The 24,784-nt window shown below is 62.2% G+C and overlaps 1 protein-coding gene and 1 long non-coding RNA gene across 16 annotated transcripts; one reads left to right on the top strand and one right to left on the bottom strand.

Annotated features, from left to right (window-relative positions):
• Positions 1-320: 320 nt before the first annotated feature.
• Positions 321-19,261, bottom strand: PDGFA (platelet derived growth factor subunit A). Of its 15 annotated transcripts, XR_014255185.1 has the most exons (9): positions 18,542-18,672; positions 17,330-17,459; positions 15,792-15,888; positions 10,959-11,063; positions 9,305-9,492; positions 3,505-3,631; positions 2,930-2,998; positions 1,439-1,513; positions 321-1,095 (listed from the first exon to the last, which is right to left on the bottom strand). XR_014255185.1 is itself a non-coding variant. In XM_082432053.1 (8 exons), exons 2-8 carry the CDS (start codon positions 17,390-17,392, stop codon positions 1,085-1,087), a joined length of 666 nt encoding a protein of 221 aa, XP_082288179.1. In that variant the 5' UTR covers positions 17,393-17,459; positions 18,845-19,261; the 3' UTR covers positions 321-1,084. The 15 variants fall into 15 exon arrangements, 8 of the variants coding, with proteins under 8 accessions (XP_082288179.1, XP_082288176.1, XP_082288181.1 ...); XR_014255183.1 differs by lacking the exons at positions 1,439-1,513; positions 2,930-2,998 and adding an exon at positions 3,073-3,188 and having other exon boundaries at positions 321-1,161; XR_014255184.1 differs by lacking the exons at positions 1,439-1,513; positions 2,930-2,998 and adding an exon at positions 3,073-3,188.
• Positions 19,262-20,894: 1,633 nt separating this feature from the next.
• LOC309646070 lies at positions 20,895-22,984 on the top strand. Its single transcript, XR_014255187.1, has 2 exons — positions 20,895-21,419; positions 21,750-22,984. It is a non-coding gene; the product is annotated as an uncharacterized lncRNA (long non-coding RNA).
• Positions 22,985-24,784: the final 1,800 nt, after the last annotated feature.

Below are 24,784 nucleotides of genomic sequence, written 5' to 3'. Positions count from 1 at the left end.
ACAAACTTCACCTTTACAAAAAGACAAAATCAAAAAAACAACACACACACATAATTTCTGTTGAATACACGTAAAGCGTAACATCTTACCAAAAATAAAGAGTTTAGGTTCTGTCCAAACACCAGCGGCAGCAGCAGGGAGCAACCCTGGGCAGCCACTCCGGAAAGCCACATCCCCAGGCCTGGCCGCAGCAGGTGGGAGGGACTCAGGGAAAGAGGCTCGGGGGCGGCATGTGATTGGTTCACGCAGTTCTCTCGAAATGGCTTAAATTAAAAAGTGAGTAAAATGGGGCAAGGAAGAAACACGTAGAGCCAGAAACATTTAGGAAATGATGCATAGGTGGGTATACCATGTTTATTTTAATACATCTCATTTGTTTGCATCCTGCTAGGAAAGGTACCGTCCCACCGTCCTGACTGTTACTGCAGCCTGGTGTTATCGGTGTAAATGTCATCCAAGAGGTAATTAAAAAAAAAAAAAGAAAAAGAAAAAAAAAAAAGCTAGGCAAAGAGTAAAAAGGAAAGCTTAATAATCACTTTATGGTGTAAAAAAAAATCCACTTAAGGCTCTCAGGAAGGTTTCTGTATAGACTTAAACACTACAGCAAGGAGATGTGGTTTCCGAGACATTCCTGGCTCCTGCGTGCCCCTGCAGAGCCCGGCGGCATCCGATCGCAGCCTTCAGAAAGCAGGCTCTGTGTCCTTGGCCAAAGCACCTGTGACCACCCTGGAAAGAGATCCAGTCTGCCGAGACGTCTGTCACTTCCATCCCTCGGGGCGTCCCTCCATTCCGGCAAATGTTTAGATATTTTTGTGAGTGAGTTTTGTTTGTCATGTTTCGTAGTTTTGTTTGCTCTCTTTTTTTTGACAAGGAAGCTTCTTATTGTTTCACCGAGTGCTACAATACTTGCTTTGATGTCACATAAACAACGTATACTGTCTCTTTGTTCTCCAGAGTGTGCATGGAGACAGTTTTCACGGAGGAGAACAAAGACCACGCTGGCAATAAGCACCGTACATAGTAGGTTCAGGAATGTAACACGCCATGTACATCCGTGTCCCGGAAAAGGGCTGCTGGCTGATCCTCACCTCACATCTGCAGGCAGAGGGGAGAGACAGACGCTGAGAGGCCACGAGCACACACACCGCTGCGTGACGTCGACTGTGTGAAACATTTAAGCCAATCGGGGTGTGCACGCAAACACACGCACGCACACACACACACACACACACGCCTCGTGGCAAGTCGTAGGATTCAGAGCTTTCATTAAATTTTTCAAATCAAATATGCCTCATTACCCTTTCTGTAACATCCTGACCAGAATTGGGACTAGGCTCTTGGGATCTCACAGAACACAGCTTCATAGCAAACCCCATTCTCCCATTGTACAGATAGGGAAAACTGAGGCCCAGAAAGGTTCTTATGCCTGTCTCCTCACCTTCTTCTTTCTTCCAGCCTACAGCTTGATGTGATTTCTGGAGCTCCTGCAGCCATCTTGGGCCATGAGGCAACCCTGAGGATGGATGCCACCAGCAAGACAGAGGGGTCTCTGTGACCAGGCAGAGCTACACTGAGCTGAGCTAAGAGCAGCTCTTCCCCACCCTACGTCGCCTGTCTGTTCCTCATCCCAACACTTGTACCACCACATGCCCACAGCCTGAATGCTAGCAGGGAGGCAGGGACGCCTGCCCCTCCCTTTGGGGTATCAGTCATCAGCTGGCCCATGGAGGCTAAGCCCAGTGGTCATAAACTTGGCAGCACAGGCAGGTGTAAAACCAGCCCCTGCACCACAGCCTGGGGACCCAAAAGCCAAGGCTGAGCAGTCGTTTTGGGGCTGCTTCAAGATCTGTCCACGTGGACCTTTCCTCCCCAGAGGATCCTCCTGAACGGACGTGACCTGCGGGCCTCAGAAGCTCCCGACCTGGCAGCGTTCTGCAGTCACACATCACTCAGCTGGAGCCTGGGCTCCCGGGCACCTGTCTCCAAGAATTCCTCTCACAACTATTTGCTTTGGATGCCATGGGCTCCCACATGCCCAGAAGCAAGGACCAGGCTCCGCAGAGCCAGACAGGCCAACACGAAGGACCAGGAAGGCTTAAAACTGCCTCCTCCATGGTTGCCCACAACCACTTTCTCCTGGGAAGCCCCTCTGAAAGACCACTTTTCCCAGGGCCCCTTACAGCAGAGGGGTGGCCAATGAGATCAAAGCAAAAGTCACTGGGTCCTTTCACCATTATCTCCACCATAATCTTTCTTCCAGGCCTGGAGTGTAACGTGATTTCTGGAGCTTTGGCAGCCATCTCGGGCCATGAGGCAACTCTGAGGATGGACACCACCAGTCGTGGAAAGAAGTGGGTCCCTGACGAAACCTTGAGACTGCCATACATGCTCTGGTCTCCCTACCTTATCTCAACCCTTGTTTCTGGCATGTTATTAGCAGCCAAACACAACTGCCAACACAGTAGCCAATAGCCCTATATGTTTACAAAGCATTTTCAGACAGGATCTACTCAGCCTTCAACAATCCTCATCTGTAATCCCTCTAAGCCTCAGTTTTTTCATCTGCCAAAGGAGGTGGGTAACCTGTCCGAGGTGATCCCAGCGAGTAAAGTCAGAGCTACCCCACTGCTGCTCAGGGAACCCAGATCACTCCGCTTGTGTGATGCCTTTGCCTCCCCAATCAACAAGGACCAAAGCCAGAGCAGGGGCCCCGGAGCAGGAGGGAGCCGTGGGCCAGGTGTCCCGAGCAGCGGGAGGGGAGGGGTTGGGGACGGGAATGCGGAGACCCGCAGCCCAGCCAGACAGCAGAAGCTCGCGGACGGATCAAGGCCAATCAGGGCGCGTCCTCGCCTTCGGGGTGATTCGCTGAGAGATCAGTCGCTGCGCCTCCCGCCCCAGGACTGCGGCACGGCCGGCGGCCGGCTCCTACCTGGTTGACCGCGTTAGGTGGGTTTTAACCTTTTTCTTTTCCGTTTTTTACCTGACTCCCTACGCCTTCCTGTTGACAGAAGGGCAGGGAGGGTGAGAGGGCCTAAGGGAGGGCTGTGGGGTGGAAACTGAAGCCGTAAATACCTGGGGTGTTTGTCTTTCTGTAAAACAACTCGATGGCGCTGGCACGGAGACACTTCCTGGTCCCCTCAAGCTGGCCCAACACGGCGGTCACAACGCCGGGCTGCTCTGGGCAAAGTCTGCCCCGGGGGAGGCCAGGACCCTGACTGGCAACGCTGTGGCCAGCGCCCACCACCCGCCGGGGACAGGGCCCTTCCTCGGCCACATCTCACCCACTCACCCCACCAGCTGGGCGGCTGACTTGACCCGCACAGCGGCCAGACCTCTCTCCCTCCCCAGCAGGTCCCAGGCCACGAGGGCAGCTTAGCAAACGGGCCTTGGCTACAGCCCCCGATCCCGCCTCCCCCGCCCTACCCACCCACCGAGCCCACCGGACGTGGCTGCAGAAGCCAGGCTCCGGACCCTCCACTGCACCATCAGGACGGTGCCCCTTACCCGCCTCCTCTTCCCGGTGGTCGGGGCTCGGGCTGGCGCTCGTGCACGTGCACTCCAAGTGCTCCTCCAGCCGCACCTGCACCTCTTTTAACTTTGGCTTCTTCCTGACGTACTCCACCTTGGCCACCTGCCGAGACAGCAGCCTGCTATGGACAAGCGGCACGCAGCCCTGGGAGGGGGGATGTGCCGGGCCCCACCCGGGGTGCGAGCAGCCCGACCTCTGACCTCTGACCTCCTCCCAGTGGGAGAAGCAGGGCTATCGGGGAGAAAACAATGAGCTTCGGTGCAGCATTTGTGGTTTGGTCCTACTTTTTGTTTAATATTTATTTACTTATTTGGCTGCGCCTGCGTCTTAGCTGCAGCATGCAGGATCTTTTAGTTGCAGCATGTGAACTCTTAGTTGCAGCATGTGGGATCTAGTTCCCTGACCAGGGATCGAACCCAGGCCCCCTGCATTGGGAGCACAGAGTCTTAGCTACTGGACCACCAGGGAAGTCCCTGGTCCTATTTTAACTTAAAATAAACCTAAAGGGCTCACACACGCCGGGAGAAGGCCCAAAGGGATGCACTCAAGGTGGGAGCTCTGGGTGAAGGAAGGTGTCTGCGCCCACGTTTTAGGGACGTCTGGGACAACGTGTACTTGACTATCAGCGGCTGAGGAACAGGGCCGCCGCTCGTGGTGTGCGGCTCGGGTGTCACCCTCCCTCCTGAGGGCTCACAGGGAGGCTGTCGGTCTGGATGCGGATTCTGGCCCGTCATAGACTCCAGACGAGAACCCCTCGGCCACCTGACGTGGGGCCGGGCCCAGCCCTGCAGCCTTGCCCGGGTCCCAATTCCCGGGACGGCCCTCAGGGACACCCACTCCACCCCTCGCTGTTCTCCCGGGGAGACAGGCAGGAAGGGAGCAGAGCCCACCCAGCGTTCACCCTGGGCACGTGGAGGCCCTGGGGAAGCCTGGCTCGTGGTCCAGAGCTGGCCAAAGTGAACGGGACCCCGGGCCACGAGCAGAAGCCCCCAGCCCAGGGACAGTCCTTCACAAAGAGCCTGGAGGCCAGAAGATGGGAGACCCCCGCGCAGTGGGGTCGGCCTTGCACCCTGGCGACAAGGCCGCCCACCCCACACACGAGCTGGCCCGGAGGCCCGTCCAGGCCCGGCGTGGCCACTTGGCTACACCTTCTGGGCACCTCCCCTGGTTTCCTCTGCGGGGCAGGTACGAGGACCCAGGCCCCGAGGCAGGGGGGGCGGGCTTGCCACCCACCAGACAGACTGGCCATGGGACCAGTGCACGGTCCGGCCGCGCTGCCCCGCGTGGGCCCCTTGGTGAAGGACACACGACACCAGCTGCTCAAGTCTTTAGAGAAAAATCTTATTTTTCTTATCAAAGAAAAACAAACAGGAATTTATGGTTGCACCTGCTTCTGGGTATGCAAGGATTCCAGGCCGGTCTGGCACCTCTGTCTGGCCAGGAAATGGCTACATTTTTTTCCCCCAAGAACACGCTGTGAGTATTAAATTCTCAAAAGCGTCCTGCACAATAGCCAAGGCCACAGATCAAGACGCTGACATCCTTGGGACCCCATCCCATTGCCTCGGCCCCCAGACCCATACTGGAGCCTATTGGGGCCCCACATCCCTCCCCTCCTTCCCGCTGTTTGTCTTGGGAGCCTGGGCTGCACCTGAAAAACCCGACATTCAGATTCCCCGCCACGGAGCTGCTGTGTCATGAACACCCCACCCGCGTGTTCCCAGAGCAGACCCACCGGAGACACCATCCAGCAATGCCGTCACCCTTCCAAGCAGGGCCTTGAGTTCCTGCTGCTCACCGGCCCCCGCAGCTGGGCTGCTATGAGGCAGGACGCCCCCAGGAGGGCCAGGGAGAGCCACGTCCTGCAGGGGACCCCCCAGATTATCAGAGTGCCGTCCAGAATAAACACCAGCATCTGCTGAACCCCACGTGCCAGGCCTACGACACTCACAGCTACCCTGAGAGGGCACAGCAGCGGCTTGTTTTACAGACGGGGAAACTGAGGCAGCATGAACAGGGCTTGTTTCGCTGGAAGGAGGCCTGGACTTGGAACCGGCAGAGGCCCTGAGCTCACCGCTTAGCCGGGGGACACCCTGAGTCTATCAGGTGAGGACTCCAGGGCTCCACGGCCGACTCCTGGGGTCGGGGTCATGGCCGACGGACCTCGACCTGGCTCACAGGCAGGTGATCTTTCTCCAGGCCCGGCTTAGGGGGTCACAGTGGCACAGAGAAAGCGACCAGCTCCAGGGCCTGAGGCCGATGGGCAGGGCCCCAGAGGCATGTCCACCTTCTGAGGTGCTGGCCTCCCTGACCCGTTAGGGCCCCCCCCCAACCTCAGGCAAGCATAGGGCATCCCTACCCACCAGAGGGGAGGGACTCAGGAGCCCTTTACTTGAGACTCACTGCCACTGCCACTGCTTTCTCCCCAAAGCCCCAAACTAGCTCCCCAAACAGCAATGGCTAATGGGGCCCCAGCTGGAACCTCCCACCCAAAGCAACCCCCCAGTCCAATACTGGGTGCAGAGGCCCATACTGGACATCCCAGGTGGACATGCCAGACCCACCTTCCAGAAGCCTGAGGTCTAGCAAAGCAGAGCTGCAGACAACCACCCTGGACATGACCACAGAGCTGGGCCCAAGCTTCTGGAGGCCTGGCCCACGGGCTGCCCTGAAACCAAATGCAGCCCCAAACTTCCAACGTGTGAGGGTCTGGAGGCTCGCCCGTAGGTGGGGACATGGCTACTCAGAGCTGCTCCTTCGCCCTGACCCCACTGCCAGCCCATGCCGGGGTCCGCACTGTGGGGCAGACACCAAGCGCTGATCATGCTGAGCAGAAGGCAGGGAAGTCGACCCCCGGGACCCCTGCCCACCTGGCAACGCTGGAGGGTCTGCAGGGGTGCCGGGGCCCGCTCCAGATGCCACCCCGAGGGCAGGCCCTCGAGGTCCAAGGTCGCCAGTGAGCTGTGGGCACAAAAAGCCTCATGGAGGTCATGATGGGGAGCTGGGGGGCGGGCCATCGACCCCAGCATGTCCTGACCCAGGGCCTGGGGGCTGCCTTCAGCCGAGGACACCTTGGCACGGTTCGGCCACCTGGGCCTCAGGAGGGCAACCACTCCCGGCCTCACCGTTATCTCCCTTCAGCAAGGGGCGCCTCCGTCCGTGAACGACCAGGAGCGCGTCGTCCCTACCGACCCCCAGCAGCCATCACACCACATCCAGCCTGGGGTTCCCAGGGGCCCCCTCCCTGCTCGGCCTCAACCCCGAATGGAACAGGAACGGTTCCTGGCCAGGCTGGGGGGCCAGGCCAGCCTCCACAATGGGCCTCCTGTTCCCACTGACCTCTGTCTCCTCTCTGCCAGAACCCCCAGTGTCTGGGGCCGGATGTTTTCCTGCCAACCTTTGGATGGGTAGGCAGGGAGGGGACGCCTTGCCTGAAGAGGGAGACGGAGGAAGGGGGCCGGGTCTGAGGAGGGCAAGGCCCCGGACGTGGAGCCAGGCCGCCCGGCCCTTGGCTGCAGGACTGGGCCCCCTGGGCAGACGGGGGCCCGCGGGGAAGCCCCGGGCTGGCTGCCCCACCCGCCCCAAGCCAGTCGGGCCTGTGCCCAAGCAGAGAGGGACCACCCATCCTCACCCGCCGTGCCGCCAGGATGCCCAAGGAGCTCTGCACACCCACCCGCCCTCAGCGCGGACCAGGGCAGAGAGGCGGGGTTAACGCCCATCCCAGGACCGGACACGCCCTGGTCCTCACACCACGGGAAGCAGGAGTGGGAGCAGTGGGGGATCCCCAAAGGCTGGAGCCCACGAGCAGAGACCCCCCACTCCATTCCCGCTCCCCTGTGCCTCCAAGCCCCTGTCTCATGCCCTAAGGACAGGCCCCAGAGCCCACCTGCAGGACAATCTAATCTTGGGCACCCCACCCCCATGCCCAAGAGAGAAAGACCTCAGTTACCCAGCTTCTGGGGCTCACAAGACCCCTCCAACACGCCACAGGCGACGACCCCCAGACCCAAGGAAGCAGAGGCAGGCTGGCCGGGCTGGCAGCAGAGACCCCACAGGCAGGGCGGTTAGACCCCAGTTTCCTCCTTTAACTGAGGAAGAGGCAGCAGCGGGGAAAGCAGGGATGCAGTGGTGGGCTGGGGGCCCTACCGCCCGAGTCTGGAGCCCTGAGGCGGAAGCCGGCGCCCCAGGCAAGCACTCCAGGGGCAACTCGGCCCCAAGGGGAGCGTCCGCCTGAGACCATGGGGCAGCAGGCCGTGGAATTTGCTTACTCCACACCCAAAGCACGCAGAGGACAAGTCCCCAAGGTCAAGTCAAGCCCCAGTTACAAGTCTAAAGTGCTTCTCACGTGCCAGCTACAGGGTCCTTAACCCCGCACCTCACTCGGGGGCCAGCGGCCGACTCGACAGGCCTGGACTCACTGACTCACAGGGGATCTGAAATAATTCCCGGCGGAGAAATGAATTCTACTGCACCCCACAACCGAAGGCCTCATTCCGGGAAAAATTGACCCCCCGCCACCGTAGGCCCAGCTGAGAGGGGGCGGGGCTGCTCCACGTGGAAGGTGCCGAGTCCACGCCCCCAGGGTCACACGGGATCATGACCCGCCCAGAGCCAGCTTCCGGGGTGGGGGGGCAGCCCCTCCTCTAGACAGGGACCCCCCCCAGAACTCTCCAGCCTCAGCCACACTTCGGAGAAGCCAGGAGACAGCCTAGAAGCCTCCCTCCAACGCTGCCCTTTTGAAAACAGAAAGACTGACACCCAGAAGCAGGGAACCTTGCCTCCAAATAGCAAGGCCAGCTGCCCCCATTTCACAGTCCCAGAGACTGAGTCCCAGTGCCTCAGACCCATTCCACAGAAGAGGCAAGTGCAGCCAGAGGGGAGCAAGCCAAGGCCGAGACAGGCTTCCAGCCATCGGGCCAAAAGCCAGACCCCAATCGGGCTGCCCAGTGACCCAAGGAAGCAGAATTTTCCCCCAGGACTCAGCGGAGGAGCCCCTGGACGTGTCATGTGAGCCTGACCTTTCTGCATGCCCCCGGTGCTGCCCTTAGAGGTCATCACGGCCAGCCCCCTGCCTGGGAGAGGGCTTCATGGCAAGCACTGGCCATGTGCTGGCTCCCAGGGGCCCCAGGCGGGCGGCAAAGACATCCAACCCAAGCCATGGAGCCTGTGGGTCTCCGAGCAAGAGTATACCTACCCGCAACAGGGGAGGGGCCTGGCCCCCAGGACCTCAGCACCCCCAGAAGGACCCTTCTGGCTAGCACTCCACTGACACGCACGTCCAGTGGAACGGGGGCACCCTCCCAGATTTCAGACGGGGACGGAGGCCCAGCACGGCAGGCAGTGCGCCTGGCCCCTCGGCCTGAGCCGCAGAGGAAGTCAGCCTCCCCCCGACCCCCAGCCTCCCCCCACACCGGGTGCCACCCCAGCGCTCCCTGCCCGTCTCCAGCAGGGTGAGGCCCTGAGGGGACCACCAGCCCCTTGCCGTGCACCACAGCCCCCACTAAAGTGCCCGCGAGACCTCTCCAGGGCCTGGAGGAGAAGTCAGGCAGCTCCCAGCTAAGTGGCTGGGCACCTCGCAAGACCTGTTAGTGAGGCAAACAACTGCGTCACAAGATCCGAACTTGTTTCGCGTGACCGACCAGGACCCAAGCCCCGGCTCCGCCCCCCGGCCTCGGTGTGCCTGTCAGAGACACGGGAGCGTCCTCCAGCTCACCAGCACGCCTGGCCGCCCAGCTGGGTGGGGCTGCCCCGGGGCCGGGGGACACGCGGGCTCACCTTGACACTCCGGTGGTGGACGCGGGACGGCTGGCACTTGACGCTGCTGGTGTTGCAGCAGCCGGTACAGCGCTTCACCTCCACGCACGGGGGCCAGATCAGAAAGTTGGCAGACGTGGGGTCCACCTGGCTCCGAGGTATCTCGTAAATGACCGTCCTGGTCTTGCAGACCGCGGGGATGGCTTCCTCTGCAGAGGCAAGAGCCCGGTGAATGTTCTGGAAGCCCCAGGGCTGCAGCAGCTCCCAGGGGCCCAGGCAGGAGCACCGCCATGGGCCACAGCTTTCTCCAACAGGACCTGTCACACAGCCCCCGGTCCAGCAGAGGCAGAAGGACCCCAGCCCCCAACGGGCGCACCCGACTGGCCCAAAGATGAGCAGGGGCTTGAGGGCCGGGAGGGGAGACCCCGGGGAAGGGGGCTGCGGGGAGCCCACCCTGGGGGCGGAGGGCTGGAAATCCCCCAACACCCCGGGGGCTCACACAACCCCTGCAGCCAGCAGGGACGACCGCCTTCACCCCAGTGCCAGGGGGCAGGGGGGTCGGGGGGGCGGTCTCTCAGATGCCCCCGCCTCCTGAGGGCCCCCTCCTCCTGCACGTGCATCCTCAGTGGCCTCTAGGGACAAGCCACCAAATCAAGAGGGCTGGGTGCTGGGGTCTGGCCGACCCAGTGGGGGAAGGGGCTCCACTCACAGCGCCCACCAGCAGGAGGGGCCTGGGGAGCCCAGCCAGGCACGGCCAGAGGCGGAGCCAGGGACAGGGACCTTCAGTCCTGTGAGCTCTGCTCACAGGCACCCCCTTCATCTGGAGCAGGACAGGCCTCCATCGAGGATCCTGCAGCCCTACCAGAGCACCTGGCCTTGGAGATGGGAATATATGTTCACAACGGCAAATGTCACCTGGGGAGGGCCCGCTGGCCTCAGCTAGGGATCACTTACCCACACACCACGCCCAAAGGTACAAGCTATAAAATCCATATCCTTGGAAGAAATAAAGCTCGGACAGAGGGAGTCACGTGCCCAAGGTCACACGGGGGATGGGCAGCAGTCGGGACCCCCAGGTGGCAAGGGAGTGGGTGGTCACACCCGCCCCCCAGCTGCGCCCCTGAGGCAAGATCTTCCCTCAAGGCTGAGCCTGGGGCCCCAGGAGACCCCCACCAGCTAGTCACTCCTAAAGGGACCAGGCAGACCCGGGGGTGCTCTGCGAGAGGGAACAAACCCTGCGCGGGGGCCGGGGGGCCAGGCCTGAGTGGGCTGGGGGCCCTGGGAAGGGCCCGCCAGGCCCAGCACGGCTGTACCCACTGCTCTGCGGCGCAGCTGGGGGCACGGGGTGCTCCACGCTACGAACTGGAAATCAAACACGACCCGTCTTCCAGCGAGGCTGTCTCCAGCGCAGGCCCCAACAAGACCGGGCACTTCAGGAATTTATGACGGCTCCCCCCTCCTGGAAACTCTCGGCCCAGGCCAGGCCTGCAGCAGTGAGCAGGCGGGCTGCGGCAGGGAGGAGGGACGCGCGCGCGGGGCCCTGAGCGGGCTGTGCCTTTGTCTTACAGAGAAGAGGGACGGATCCCCCGAGGCCACGGTTGGGGGAATGGGGGAGAGGGCAGGCCCCAGAGCCCCTCCCGCAGCCCCTCACCGCCCCAGCAGTCCTGGGGCTCACCGATGCTTCTTTTCCTCCGAATGGGCACAGGCCGCTTCTCCGGCGCATGCTTGGCGCCATGGCCCCCGTGGGCTCTCAGGCTGGTCTCCAAAGGCTCCTCGGCCCCTGCAGGTAGAAACAGGAGATAGCGACCAGCCGCCCACACCTGGGCACACAGGGTCTGTCCAGCCGCACGTCCCTCCCCAGACCGGACGGGGTGCCTCCACACCCACAAGGCGGGCTTCAAGATGTGCACAGGATGAGACTCCCAACTGCCAACAACGTCCCACCCACCCCCACGCAGCTGACACGAGGTCCCCGACACACGTTGCCCCTGCTGCACGTCACCACGAAGCCGAAGCCGAAGCCGCAGGCCAGTGGGGAAGGGGCTGCAGCCAGCCTGCCCCATGGCTCCTCCTCAAGGAAGCGCAGGTGAGGGCTGAACCAGGTAGGGAGGCACCCGAGGCCAGCCCTCCCTGCCCAGGAGACCAGAGCCAACAGGCCTGCTGCTCCCAGCTGGACAGGGGACCTTGGACAGCGGGCTGGACCGAGGACCAGCAGAGGCTGCTGCCGCGACTCGTGCACTGCACGTGTCTCCCTCCCCCACCGCCCTCACTTAAACCAACCCTCGATGAGCATCCTGGCCTTCGAGGGGCGTCGGAAGCAAGGCCAGACTGGGCCTCAGCCAGACCCCACTAGTCCCTGAACTTAGCCCACTGCAAGGAAGAGGACACGAGAACCGGGAGCGGGGAGTCAGGAGTCTGGGTGCCTGCCGGGGGGACACAGCTTTCAGGAAGCAAAGTGCTTTGCCATCCAAGTATCTAAGACCTGCAGAGCAGCGGCCTCAGAGCCAAGGTCACAGCTGGGCCTAGTCCCCCGGACTGGCTACAGTCCCCTTGGTATGCACACCACCACCCTCTCTGTCCCCAGGGACCCCAGAAAGGGGGTGCAAGGGACACAGTCCTGCCACCTGCCATCTGGCCTGACCCAGCCCAAGGACAGCGCCTGCACCTGGATGAAGTGGGTCACACTTGGCCTCCCCACCCTGGCCTCCAGACCCACTGGGGGATCTTCCCACTTCTCCCCTCCGTCACTGCCTCCCCCATAGATACCCAGGGGCAACAGGTCCCGAGAAGGCATGCCCCAATAGTCAGCAGCTGCACAAAGATTCCCCCTCTTGCCACCCCCCCCACCCCAAGAAGCTCCAGTGGTGTCCTGGCCACCAGCTCAGACCAGAGGCCCCCTCCTCGGTGCCCGGCCCACCTAGGCCTTGGTGACTGTCCACACACCCACAAGTCTGGAACCTGCACTCATCGGAAATGGAGCACAAACGGGGCAAACGCGCTGGGAATGCAGAAGACATGCCTGCCTTGAATGCCGGCGTCCAGGAGAACCCAGCTCTTCCCTCAAAATGACTCAATGTTCCACTGCCACTAATTTTTTTTGAGACCCAAAATAAGATCAGAACAGAACTACTCATGCAGTAAGAATTTCCCATCAACCAACTGTTACAAGAAACATTTTTTCATGAAAAAGTGACATTATGAGTCATGTCCTGGTGGTGGCCATCTTGCCATCGCCAAACCCAGAAGCAGCTGGTCCATCCTGAGCTTCTAAGAGAAAATGGAACGGCAGCAACCCGGGCTGCACTCACGCGCCTCACTCTAGCCAGGCGACAGCCGCCTCCTGGGATGTCACGGCACCCTGTGTGCAGTAGGTGCTGCCACTTCTTCACCTCGGAGGAAACTGAGGCCTGAGACGTGGAAGGACGAGCAAGGCCGACGGCCGGCAGGAGACCCCAGGGGCCCGTGGCCAGACCCAGACCGCCTTCCGCCCAGGCCTCTCGCCCCCAAAAAAGCAGAGAAGACACAGCCTCCTCCCAGTCCGTCAACTGTCCTGAAACCTGAACCAGGGACTCGATCTCACTCAGGAGTAGAGAGAGAGCTCCCGGTCAGACAAGCTCATCCACTGCCCCATCGAGATGGGTGGTCTGGAAACGCAGCTCGGACCCGCTGACGCGGAGGCAGCCCTCTGATTTACGCAGGTCGAGATGCAACTAGTGGGGACTCCCAAGAGAAGGCCACGCGTGAATCATGCCCTAAAACTGCTCTCAGAACAGTTAATCAACGGTTTTCCCTTTTGTCTGTTATGCACACATGTCCAAAGGATGGGGAGCCGTCCTCCAGCCATCCGTCCTGCAGGAGCGTTAATAGCCGAGATGGGATATTTATGTATCAGTTACTCAATGACCACGGGCGCCGGGCCAGGCTGCTCAGAGAACAAAGCTCCCAGCTCCCGCCACAGCTCTGCTGAATGGCCTGCTCTCAGCACACCCGGCACACAGGCCACAAACTTCACGCTGCTGGCCATTCGAAGACCACATGCTGGTCTCTCCACCCAAAGGCCACACGTGAAAAACCAACTGCCCGGTCCTCGTGCACGCTTGCAACTCGCAGGCGCTGGCACAGGAATCCACCGCCTCGGGGCCTCCAGCACAGCTTCTCACCTGTAAAATGGGAACAGGGTCCGGCTACTGGGAGGAGGCCACGCCCCCACCTGCCAATCACACAGCCCCGCCCACTCGGGAGGAGCCACTCTGTTAAAGGAGCCTCTTTCCTGCTTCCTGGGCGTCAGCCTGGAAGAGCCCCCTTTAGAGTTACAAAGAAGAATAAGGACACCCAGAACAACGGGTCTCCTCCGCACCCAGCCCCATCCTCACTGATCCCAGACCGGCCTCTGACTGGACCTGGTGGGGAGTCCTGGGCCTGCAGGGCAGCTTAATCCTCCAAGAAATGACCCCACAGCTGTTTGCAACCTTTCCTAGCAGCCAGCTCCATTTCTACTCTTCACGTTGGATAGAAACAGATATCGGGGAAAAGACACCCCCCTCAACCCCGTAAAACAAGCTATAGAAGCAAACAGCTCAGGTCAGAGCTTCCATATCTGTGAAAGGGGGACTGACCAGGATGAAGGAGACCCACTTTGGGGTTTGTATCACAAAGGGTCCCAGAGGGGCATGGCTGCTGAGCAAGGGAGACCCTGGGGCCCCTCCAATGTTCTCACCCCAAAGTTTCCCAGGCACTAGGAGTCCCACTCTCAGACCCCAGATCTTCTGACCGGGGTGGGGGGGGGGGTGACGGGGGGAGGCGATCCACTCTCTCCACCCCCTGGGGCAGGAGGGAGCCGGGCTCCCGGGGGCTTTTATAAGGGGGCAATTTGAAACCAGCCTGGAGAACCGGCTGGTGCACCCTTAGTTTTTCTGTTTGGACCCTCCAAGGAGGCGGTGGACCCAGAAGCCCCCAGGTCAGGAATGCTATCTATCAGCATGACCCCAGAGCTGCAATGCTAAAAGCATTCATGGATGGGGGCTGGGGGAGAGGCGGGGCCGCGGAGACCAGAATAAGAATGGTCCCAGCAGAAAGTGAATGGCCCATTTCCCAACGGCAAACCAAAGCTGGTCCTGCAAGGAGGCCCAGCCTTTCCCAGGCCTCGCTTCTGCCAGCCAGAAAAAAACCTCTCTGGGAGCCAGTCTCCCCACTTTCCCAAATCCATCAGGGAGCAGCAGAATGCAGGCAAGTGTTTTCCTCGGCTAACCACAGCCAAATCCTTTCCCCCAGGGTTACACATCAAGGAACCAGATCAAAATCCCCCCCCCCCCCCCCCCCGCCCAACTCTGATCTCCAAGTGAAATTCTACCCCCCTTCCTGATAAGGATCAGCCAAAGGATTTCCTGGGTCAAGAAACTACAGAAACCATCGCCCTTGCTAGAAAATGGTTTTGGCATGAAATGAAAATAGTTCAGGCCTCTCCACCACCATAATTAGGTACAAATTTCCAAATGACTAGACCATGTGATTTTACTTAATTCCCCCGCCGCCCCCCTTTTTCAGAGTAGTTTGCAGTGAGAGAAAAATCTTCATTTCACGTAAAATTCTTCCAACCAACTCCTACTGACTTTACTTGCTCCATCTGACAAGTTCATTTGGGACCTCTTTTTATCCAGTCAACAGTAAGTTTTCCGATATGAGTATCTCCCTAGCTAACTCACATTGGAGTTCCTGCCACAAAAATGTGGGCCAGAATCCCTGTCCTGTAGGAAGGGCCTTCCTCTGGTCCACACCCAAGCGCAGTCACCCAACATCATCAGGCTCCCCGCCCAGCCAACCTGGGTCCCTCACCACCTTTGCCCACCTGGGGCCAGTCCAACCCTGCCACTGACATTCAAAAGAGCTTCAGGGTCCTCTTGTGGAAGAAACTGTCTTCTAAAGTGGCTCAGCTCCAGAGCCTGAGGGGGAGCCCCAAAATAGTCCCCAAACAGCAGATGTGTCCAAGGCGCGCCTTTTTATTGGCTCATGAAAACAGAAAGACACGGGCCTCCTACAACCACAAAGGCCCAGCCCCACGTCAGGAGCGGGGCAAGTTCGCAGCGATGACAAAGGGGCCCTGCCGGGGCGGGGGGGCACCGGTGCACGCCTGCCCGACCGGCGCCCAGGGCCTGGGCCGGCTCCCTCGGGCAGGCCCCGGGCCGCACACCTGGCCGGGGCGCCGGCGCCCTCTATGCGGCTGAACTTTCTGTGACACACTGGGCATTTTCCTTAAGTGCAAAAACAATCCCTGGGCGAGCAAGCAGCCCTCGGCCGCAGCCGGGAGAGAAAGTGGTGATTGGAAGAGAAACTCCTGACTCATCCGCCTGGGCTTTTATGGCCCGGGATTGGATTCTGACCTTTCGGTGCGCTCCTGCTCGGCGCCCGGCCCGGCCCGAACGCGGGAGGCGGCGCGGGGCGCACATACCGCCTGCCCGCCTGCCCGCCGCCCGCGCCCTCCCCGCGCGCCGAGGGAAGGGGCGCGATTTACCTACGGAGTCTATCTCCAGGAGCCGCTGGAGGTCCCGGATGCTGTGTATCTGACTGTACGCCAGCCTCTCAATGACCTCGCGGGGGATCTCGGCTTCCTGCAAGCAGAGCAACACGGTCAGCGCCCCGGGCCGCCCAGAGCGCCTGGTCCCCGGCCCGAGGTTGCCCCGCCCCAGCGCGCGCGGGCGCCTCGCACGCAGGCCGCCCGACCCCCAGCCCGGGCCCTGGAGCCTGAGGCCGGGGTGGGGCTGGGTGAGACCCCCATTTCTCCGTCCCCAGCCATGTCTGCCCTTTGCAAAAAGAAAGCGCTTCCCACCATTAAATTAAAAAAAAAAAAAAAAAAAAAAACACTCGGCCCCTCCGCCCCGGGGTGTCGGTTACAAGAGGTCTGGGGCAGAGAGGGGCCCAGGGAGTTGCTGATCTAACAGTGAAATCAACATCTAGGAAGATCAAGTTGAAATGCGTCACGGATGGGCGACGAAAGTCACGGCAGCCCTAACACTTTAATCTACCCTGGGGCTTAAATTTCACACCCAGAATCCCGGGCCGAACCTGCGGGGGAGAGGGTCTCTCGTCTGCAAACACGCGCACGCACACACACTCACACACTCGCCCCACCCCGGGCTCCGGCCCAGCCGCGGCCCTAGCGCCGACTAAGACGCCCCAAATCCAGCCGCGGCTGGGAGGGGCTGCCAGGGAACTTAAGGGTTAAACATCTACCTCTCACAGCTCCGGGTCCCCGCCCAGACCACCCCCACCACTCGGCCTCCCCCCCCCGCACCCCCCCCCCACCGCCAACCCCGCTCCTTCCTGATTTTTAAAGGGAGTCGGAGGTAGCTGGGGGGTCTCAAGCACTAAGTTCCCACGACGGGGTGTAGAAAGTCATTCATCACAGCAGAGCTCCCGGGGATTCGGAATTCGAGATTGGGGGCTGGGGGTGGGGACGCGGCTGGTGGGAGGGCGAGGGCGCCTGGCCCGGCCCCGGCTCGCCTCGCTCAGCCACCTGTAAGCAGGCCCAGGGCGAGCGGGACTGCGCTGGCCCAGCCGCCCCTCCGGGCATGGGGACCGGGGACCCGGGTCTGCGGCTCCGCGTTGCCCACCCTGCCTGCCGGGGGCTCCCGCCGCAACCGCCCCTACCTGTTTCTCGGCGGCTCTTCTACCTTCCCTGACTCCGCTGGCTCACACACACACCCCCTTCCGCGCTCCCCGCACCCCGATGCTGCATTGTCCGCCGCGCCCCGGGTTTCCCTCCTCGGAGAGGAGCCCGCGCCCCCCGAAGTTTCTCCCCACTCGTCCACCCAGCCGCCACTCCGTCCCTCCACGGCAGAGCGACGCAACACGCTGGAAACTCACCAGACACACTTAGGCATGGCAGAAAATAGAACCCAGTTGGGAAAATTTAAAAATCGACCACGCTAGCAGAAATCAAAATGCGCTCTGCAGAGCCCCAGAGCCTGGGCTCCTCGGCCCGCGAGCGGCCGCAGGGGGCGTGCGCAGGGGGGAGTCGGAGAGAGGACGGGGCGCGGGGGTGGCACCCACCTCGGCCAGGGCACTGGCGAGGTATCCGCAGCCGAGGAGCAGCAAACAAGCCCAGGTCCTCATCGCGTCCCGAGGCGCTGGCGGCTCGGCGGGGTGGCGAGGCCGCGGGGCGGGCGCTCCAGCCGGGCTCCTGTGGCGGCGAAATTCAGTACCATCCCTCAGGGAGCGCGGCCCGGAGGAGGGTGGCGCGGAGAGCAGGGAGCCGACGGAGCGCGCCAGGCGCGAGCAGCGAGTGCGGAGAGGCAGGCAGCGCCACCGAGGAGGAGGAGCAGGGAGTGCGCGCTCGCCGCGCCCGCCGCGCCGGGAGCCTCCTGGGCCGCCGGGTAGGGGGTGGGGACGGAAGGGGCGGAGGGCGGGGGCTGGGCCTCTTCCTTGGTGCGTTCCCGGTGCTGGCCGCCGCCGCGCTCGCTCCCCGGCGCTGGCTCTAGGAGCGACCAGGCCGGTAATTCTGCATATTTGCGGGCGTCAGCCCCGAAAGGGACCCCGGAGCGAGGCTGGAGCCGCTGCCGCCGCACCACCCATCACCTGTCTGGACACCCGGCCAGGCCCGGCGCGGGCTCGCGCTCTCCCTGCGGGCTGCGGGCGGCCCTGCGCGCCCGCCGCCGACCCCGCGCTCGCCTCCGGCCTCCTCTAGTCGCCGCCGCCCGGCCGGGCACGGCGCGGCCCAGCACGGCGCGGCCCGGCGGCCTGCGTGCGCCCCTCCGCGGCGCGCCCTCGGCTCCGGCGCCGCGCTCCGCCCTCCGCCGGCCCGAGCCGGGCAGAGCCCGCGGCCGCTCCGCCTGGCAGCCGCCGCCCGCCCGGGGCCTCGCCGCGCGGGCCTGAGGGCGGGCGCAGGGCCGAGCCGCCGCCGCCGCCGCCGCCGGCAGGAGAGGAGGAGGAGGCGCGGGCAGGCCCGGCTCGCCGGAGTTGTGCGGGCTCCGCAGGGCGCGCGTGTGGAGCCGGCCGGCGGCGGGGAGGGGGTTATAGCGCCGCCGCCGCTGCGCCCCTCCCCCGCCCCCTCCCCCTCGCCTCCCCCGGATTCCGGGCCCCGGACCCGCACCTCGGAAGCGTGCGGGGGCCGCACGGGCCGGGCAGGGCCCGGCCGCCGCCGCCGCCGCCGCAGTGAGCACACACACGCGCTCACGCAGGCAGTAAAATCCATCAAGGCCCCGCTCCCGGCCCCGAGCACAGCCGCCGGGGCTCCCCGCGCGCCCCTCCCTCGAGCTTGCCCACCCTCCAGTGCCAACTGCAATCCTGCAGCACCGGACGGGGAGGGGAGGAGGCCGCCGCCGAAGTGCCGCCGTCGCCGGCTCGCCTCTCTCGGGCCCCAGCGGCGGCAGAGGGCAGCGCCCAGAACTGCTACGCCAAAAAGGGCAAAAGCGAGCCGGCCCCCGCCTCCCGCCCCCCGCCCCGGCGCTCCGGCCTCTTTCCACGGTTTGGATCATGGGCCCCTGCCTCCCCCTCTCCATAAAAGGAGGGGGAGTGAGTCTCTGGTGAGAGGTGGGGCGGGTTTAGGGGCGCGTCTGGGGCACTCACCTGGCGGCTGCCACGCGCCCCCGCCCAGAATCCGATGCCTGGGGCGTCTGACTGAGGAACCTCCACCCACAGTCCGCGAGGGGAGAGCGCCCAGGTCGGAGGAGGGGGCTGCAGCGTGCCTCGTCCCCACCCTGGGACCCCTCATCCTCCAAGTCCCCGCGGCCTCGTGGAAAGCCGGGCGGCGGCCTGAGCCGGGAACTCGAGGGGTTGGAAGACAAGGAAAAGAAAAGAGCCGCTCATGAGGCACCCAGGAGTCTGAGCCTCCCGCGCCGGTATCCGCTGGGCGCACAGAGCGCCACCTCCGGCCGCGGCGCCGCACAGAGCGATGCGGGGGAGAGACGCGAGGGAGGCCGAGGCCTGAACTGGGCCGGACGGCTCCCCCGCCACCAAAGGGCGATGCGCCGGGCTGGGTAGATTCCGCCTGCCTAGACCTGGCGGGATCGCACCCCGGCGGCGGGTCCCTCGAGGGGGCGGACGAGCCCCGGCATCAGGGCTCGAGGGGTGACGGGCCAAGCGACCCCGAACCTAGACGGCGAGGCCGTTAGAGGCTAGGAGACTGCCGAGCGGTGGGTGGCCGACGGAGAATTCCGCCCACCCCAGCCCTCCACCCCCACGCCCCCATCCTGTGGATTAGGCCCTGGCCCGCCGCGGCCGCCCTCCCGCCAAAGGCAGTAAAGGCGCAGCCCCGCAGGCGGTCTTTCATCCTCGGCTCGGCCGGCTCTGGCATTTCAAAGGCGGAGTCCAGTGGGTGCTTGGGGGGCGCTCGCCTTCCCCCAGATTCCTGGGGGGAGGGGTGGGCCCCTCCTGCGATTCCCAGTGGGCCGGGGCTACCAGCGCTCTTCCACTGGCCTCCACACACCTGCAGCCCCCCCAACGCACCTGTCTCGTCTACCGTAGCCCCACCTGCGACCTCCCCCGTCAAGCGCGCTTTCAGGGGTCAGGATGAAGGATGACCGAGGCAGAACTAGGGAAACCTTGGAACCGTTTAAAAGCACGTTAGAGCCAGCCCCTGTCCAACCAGGTGGACCTCCACGGCTTCGGAGGGAGACCACTGGACGGTTTCTGGAAGGCCGCCAAAAGCACACTGCCAGGACAGGCTGCACCCCGAGCGGAGCCCTCCGTGGCTTACTCATCCTGATTGTTGACTGCATCACGTCCGGCTGAGCCTCGGATTCCTCGCAGGCAGAGGGGACCCGAGGACACTTCTTTGGGGTGAAAGAACTCGGTTTGATAGTGGGTGTGGGAATGAAAGAGGAAAGGTCACCTTGTATTGCAGGGGGGGCGGGGGCAGGGGCCCTTCCTGCTCTAACCTCTGTACAGAGGCTCGCTGGTTCCTGGGTGTCCCGCCACCTTTGAGCAAACCTCGATGGGTGATTCCCTCTGTGCCCATCCCGGCCTAGCAATTCAGGGGCTCTCAGTTCGAGTTTGGGGCGGAGGAGAGGAGATCTGGGAACGCGGAAAGGGGGGCCGCCTTCTCCGGGAGCTCCAGCCAAAGCTAGGCGGGGAGCGGGGCAGGCCTGGGTGCATCCACCACCGGGACTGGAGATCTGCGGGGGGGCGGCGCCGGCATCCTTCTAATCGCTGGCCGCTATTAAAAATAAAACCGCGGCGCGTCGTCATAGCGACCACGACAACAGCGGCTGCGCGAGGGTGGCACAAACTTGTGCAGCCGCGCGACAGCCGCTTTGGGGGGAGACTCGGGGCACGACGCGCGTTGGCGCACCAAGGCCTGCCCTGGGGTGGGACAGGGACCCCCAACCCAGCCCGCCCCACCCTCCCCCCGGATCCTCGGAAGAAACTGGCAGAAATAGATCCCTAGAAGCTGTCTCCTAGACCTTGGACTGTCTTGACCAAGAGGTCACCAACTTGGATGAGAACCCACGCACGCGTGGACTCCCTGGCCCTGCCACCTCTCCCCGACACCCCTCCCCGTTTCACACTCTGGCGTCCTCATCTCTGGAGAAGGGGGCTAAGTGGGAAGGCGGTTTCGGATGCTCGGCGGGAGAGGGGGCCTCACTCCGGAGGCCGGGCGCGTGGGGGCTCCAGCACCTGCCCCTGTCGGCGATCCCTGCAGCTCAGGCGTGGTCACATGCTCCTTTCTGTCCGGGAATCGAGTTTCACTTCGGTTCACACGGTTCACTGCAAACATTTGATAAAGAGGCTAAATATACATCGGAGTCGGAGGAGGCGTGGGCGGCGGTGCTGAGCGCGTGGGCGCGGCGCTCCGGGCTCCGCGGGGCATCCCCGCCCAGGGCGGGAGGCCGGCTCGGACCCCCGACCAGTTCCCCGCCCCGCGTGCCCACCACCCACCCCCCGCCGCCACACACACACAATTCGGACCCCAGACCCGGACACGTGACCCGGGCAGGCAGCGGGCGCCCCCAGGCCAGCCAGAGGGCCCCTGGCGGAAGAAGGGGGCGCTGCGGGGAGCTCCGCGGGTGGCGGGGGGAGGTGCTGGTGGGCGGTGAAGGCGCACCTGGCTGCCCGGGATGTCCGGTCGCCCCCGGAGCCGGTGCTTCCGGGCTATCTCGGGCGTCCCCGGCGCGCCCCGACGTGCCGCGGACCTATAATTAAGGTGAGTCAGGTGCTCCGAATAGGCGCAGAGGGGGGCTCCCGGCGCAGCTGGGGTGACTGTCTGGCCGTCTGCCCCTCGCTGGGTTCCCTCGGGCACCGCCCATGGCCCCCGCACCCTGGGAGGAGAGGGAAGGGCCTTGGCCGTTCCTCAGAGGTGGTGGGGGGGGGGCTTCATTAAGGACCTGTCAGCCAGCCCAGCACTTGGTGGTGCGCAGCCAGCATTTCACCCTACAGCCCCCCTCACCCCACTCCCGCTCTGCCCCGTGCAGTGCCTGCCTGGGACCTGGCACCAGCCGGCGCTCCATTATTGCTCTCATCATTTTTTTCACAGTGGGAGTCATGACTAATATCTACTGGGCACCTCGGTCCCTGAGTGACCCCTAGGAGTGGAGAGCTGCCCCACCTCCCATTTGACAGATACCAGGATGTCAGGCGTTTGCCCACAGCGGCAGAACGCTGGCCCAGGCGGTCGCCCCTGGGCCCTGGCTGCTCTGCACGAGCTCCCGAGGGGACCCTCAGGCCGGCTTGTCCTGCATCTCTCAGGCAGGCAAGAAGGATGATGTGGCCACCTGGCAGTGAAGGCGCCAGGACTGGAGCCCACGTCCACCTGATCCCCAGTCCCAAGGTGCTCTAGCTGCCCTCTGCCCCTTGACCTTGGCCTTGTTGGGGTGGTTTGTCCCTGCACTGCCTTGAGTCTGTTCTCTCATCTGAAAAGTGGGGGCCGATAACTTCACCATGCACGGCTGCCCCCCGCCATTGAGCCTCCTGCCCAGGAAGGCAGCAGCCTTGCGCACCCCTGCAGGGCCTGGTGCCCTGAGGCAAGGGCACGGCCGCCCAGCTGCCTTCATCTGGGTGGTGCAGGTGGGGGCCAGCTGGGAGTCCAGACCCAGGCCTCTGCCTGGTGCCAGAGCAGATTTCAGAACAACTTGTAATGACGAAACAGCACATTTCCCTTTATCTCTGGCAAGGATTTCTTGGTTCAGGGCAATTAACCCAGGAGCAGCCTCAGCTGAGTGGGCACCTCTCCTTGAAGATTGAAAGTGCCGGGCGGGTGTTAATTAAGTCGTCATCTCAGGCCGCCCCAGGCCCCGGCTCGGGATCAGGCCTTTCCAGTCCAGCCTCCCCAGAAAGGGAGATGAGCCAGCCAGCAGCCCAGGAGGGCATTCTCAATGTTGATTTTAAATCTCCATTAAATATTTTTATTTTCCTTTTTAAATACACAAACAGCAATGAAGTTTTAAATAGCATACGAGCCCGCAATCGTTTTGTGGCTATTTTGTGAATGAAGACCTACGGGAAGGGGCACTGGGGGGGCTTCGGGAACCGAGGCCAGACCTGGACTGTCCAGGACAGGAGCCACTAGCCACGCAAGGCCATTGGGCATTTGAAACATGGCCGGTCTGAGCTGTGATGTGCTGTTGTTCGTGTAAAACACACGCAGCCTCCAGGACTTGGTATGAAAGTGAAGAGTGTAAAATTTCTCGTTAATAATTTTTCCATTAATTACCTGTTGAAATGATAAGATTTTGACATATTGAGTTCAGTAAACTGTATGATTGCAATTAATTTCACCCGTGTGTTTTTCCTTTGTTTAATGTGTTTACTAGAAAATTTTAAATTCCGCATGTGGCTTTAATGACGTTTCTACTGGACAAGGCTGGTCTAGACACCCGGAGTTCATATCTACTGGGTAGAGCTAAGCAGGTGAGTGTGAGTGTAGGGGGCGGGGTGGGGGCATGTCCTGCCCTGGAAACCCTGAAGGACCTGGAGACCAGCAGAGCTGGGGGTCTGCTCTGCCCACCCCCCGTTGCTTCATCTGCCATATGACCTTGAGCAAACTCTTTAGCATCTCGGAGCCTCAGCTGCCTCCTCTGGGTAACAGCCAACTCATAGGGCCACTTGAGGAAATATTCACTCGTTCACGCAACAGATATTCTGTGCCAGGCACTGGGCACGGCACGGGGAAGCAGTGCTAACACGATGCCCTCACGGAACACACAGTCTCTTCAGGGAGTACTAAGCAAGTGACAAGTAAGTGTACACTCTTCCAGGTCAGGAATCTGGGGTTGTCAGGAAGGCCTGTTTGAAAAGGAGCCAGTGCGGGGCTTCCCTGGTGGCGCAGTGGTTAAGAATCCGCCTGCCAATGCAGGGGACACGGGTTCAAGCCCCGGTCCAGGAAGATCCCACATGCCCCGGAGCAGCTAAGCCTACGAGCCACAACTACTAAGCCCATGCACCACAACTACTGAAGCCCACGCACCCTAGAGCTTGCATGCCACAACTACTGAGGCCACACACCGCAACTACTGAAGCCCACACACCTAGAGACCGTGCTCTGCAACAAGAGAAGCCACTGCAATGAGAAGCCCGCACACCACAATGGGCTTTATTTAATTAAAAATAAATAAATAAAAAGAGCTATTTCATTAAAAAAAAAAAAAGAAAAGGAGCCAGTGATGAGAAGATCAGGATGGAGCATTCTAGGCAGAGGTCACAGCATCCTGTGCAAAGGCCCTGAGGCAGGAACCGGCTTGGTTTGTCGAGGACCAACAAGAGGGGGTGGTAGGAGGGCATGAGCTGGGACAGGTCGGCAGTGGGCAGGTCACACAGGCCTTAATACCAAGTTAGGGATGTGGATTTGTTCTAGGGGGACACAGGCCACTGGAAGGCTGTGGGCGGGGACACAACATGTAGGGACATAAACAGAAACTCTACTGACCACCGACCACCTGCCAGCCTGCCAGAGCAGAGCAGCTAACTGCTCCCCCCACCACCACCAACTCCCAGGGTCTTCAGGACTCATGGCCAAGTCCCTGCATCTTGGATATGAATTCCAAGGGTTCACAGGGTCTGGCTGATCACCTGGCTTGAACCCACAGCTAACCCGCATCTCCTTCCCTGGGGGCCGCCTGCAGGCCCTGTCCCTCTGTCCTGACTGTGGATGGGGTGGGAGGGGCCTACACTCCCCCTTGGCCTTCAGATTTGACAGGGCTCGCCCCCCCACCAGGCAGAGGTCGGAGCCTGGGGCTCACGGAAAGGCGGGGACACGCCTCAGTGGCTTTCCAGGCCTCCTGGAGGAAAGGCGGTGAGATGGTGTCCTCCAGAGAGACGGGCTCACTGGATGGCAAAGGCTTCCCACGTCGGGGAAGCCAGCACCTCCTTGGCGCACAAGGCACAAGTCAGACCAGAGCTGGTGGAATCCACACAGAGGTGACCTCGGCTCACAGGGAGCAAGGAGTCAAAGTGGCCTGTCGAGGCGGGGCTGAGGGGTGAGCACAGAAACTTCTAGAATGAAGAAGAGCGGGGGCTGTGAGTGTGAGAAGGAAGGTTCAATACTATAGAGCTGGAATAATCAGAACAGCGTGG

Source organism: Balaenoptera physalus (genome assembly GCF_965194825.1).
Source record: "Balaenoptera physalus genome assembly, chromosome: 16".
Lineage (NCBI taxonomy): Eukaryota > Metazoa > Chordata > Mammalia > Artiodactyla > Balaenopteridae > Balaenoptera > Balaenoptera physalus.
This window is presented reverse-complemented; position numbering and strand designations above follow the sequence as displayed.

Excerpts from the sequence above, each read along its gene's own strand:
- PDGFA (XM_082432053.1), bottom strand. The coding sequence starts at position 17,392 with ATGAGGACCTGGGCTTGTTTGCTGCTCCTCGGCTGCGGATACCTCGCC. Across the intron at positions 3,632-9,304 it reads TCCACCACCGGAGTGTCAAG|GTGGCCAAGGTGGAGTACGT; the intron begins GTGAGCCCGCGT and ends CTGTCTCGGCAG. Across the intron at positions 1,514-3,504 it reads CCACCGGGAAGAGGAGGCGG|GGTTGCCTCATGGCCCAAGA; the intron begins GTAAGGGGCACC and ends ATCCATCCTCAG.